Raw genomic sequence first — 759 nt, 5'->3', positions numbered from 1 at the left:
CGCATACATTTCAGTGGAGTTCTATCCCCGCCCCAAGAGGTGACCACATGGCATGGCAGACCTCTCCTGATCTGTCCGCTGTTCCCCTCAGCAGTATACTTCATCGCTCTGCCTGTTCTGCTCCCCACTCTGTCTCTGGTGAATCCTCTCACCGGCCCTGCACCTCTGGCCTGTACCCCGGCAGGAGAGGTCTGCCACGCCATGTGGGCACCTCCAGGGCAGGCGGGAATCGAACTCATGCAGAAGTGGCTTTAGCTTCTCAGTGCTGTGCTTTAACCCGCTGCGCCACCAGGGAGGGCCTGAAGAGTTAATTTATCCCTGCAGGTTGTTGATGAGAGAGAATTTTTTGAGATCATGCCCAATTATGCCAAGAACATCATTGTTGGTTTTGCAAGAATGAACGGGAGAACTGTTGGAATTGTTGGCAACCAACCTAAGGTGGCTTCAGGTAAGAGAATGTGCTCCCATAAACCTCTTGTGGCAGTTGGAGACCTGGGCTGTCAGGGCCCATTTGTCTACCTTGTGCCCTTTCCTCAGATATGCCTTGTAAGGACAGAGGAAAAGAAACTCATATGGATGTTGTACAAGCTTTCCCTTATAGGTGGAGTGGGGAATGGGATCATAAATGGGGGAGGGGAGAAGTGCACTGAACTCTGGTGATGGCACACGGGTGATTTGGTGGTGGGAAGCCCATGGGGATTACATCTGAGATGGAAAAAAATGGACAAAATGATGTAAAAATAAACTTTTTAATAAAAA

The 759-nt window shown here is 49.9% G+C and overlaps 1 protein-coding gene across 4 annotated transcripts in view; it reads left to right on the top strand.

Annotated features, from left to right (window-relative positions):
• The window catches only part of PCCB (propionyl CoA carboxylase, beta polypeptide), a 65,543-nt gene that overhangs the window by 36,499 nt on the left and 28,285 nt on the right, over positions 1-759 (top strand). For all 4 annotated transcript variants that reach the window (XR_001145444.1, XR_001145443.1, XR_001145442.1 and 1 more), the window contains exon 10: positions 325-448. Coding sequence is in view for 1 of the 4 variants with exons in the window: in XM_004682178.2 (XP_004682235.1) it covers positions 325-448 (124 nt within the window). In the remaining 3 variants the exon portion in view is untranslated. The remainder of the gene's footprint in view (positions 1-324; positions 449-759) is intronic.

The sequence above is a fragment of the Condylura cristata genome, unplaced genomic scaffold, assembly GCF_000260355.1.
Source record: "Condylura cristata isolate star-nosed mole 26May11 unplaced genomic scaffold, ConCri1.0 scaffold00014, whole genome shotgun sequence".
Lineage (NCBI taxonomy): Eukaryota > Metazoa > Chordata > Mammalia > Eulipotyphla > Talpidae > Condylura > Condylura cristata.
Note: the sequence above shows the minus strand (reverse complement) of the source record. Positions and strands in the feature narration are given on the sequence as shown.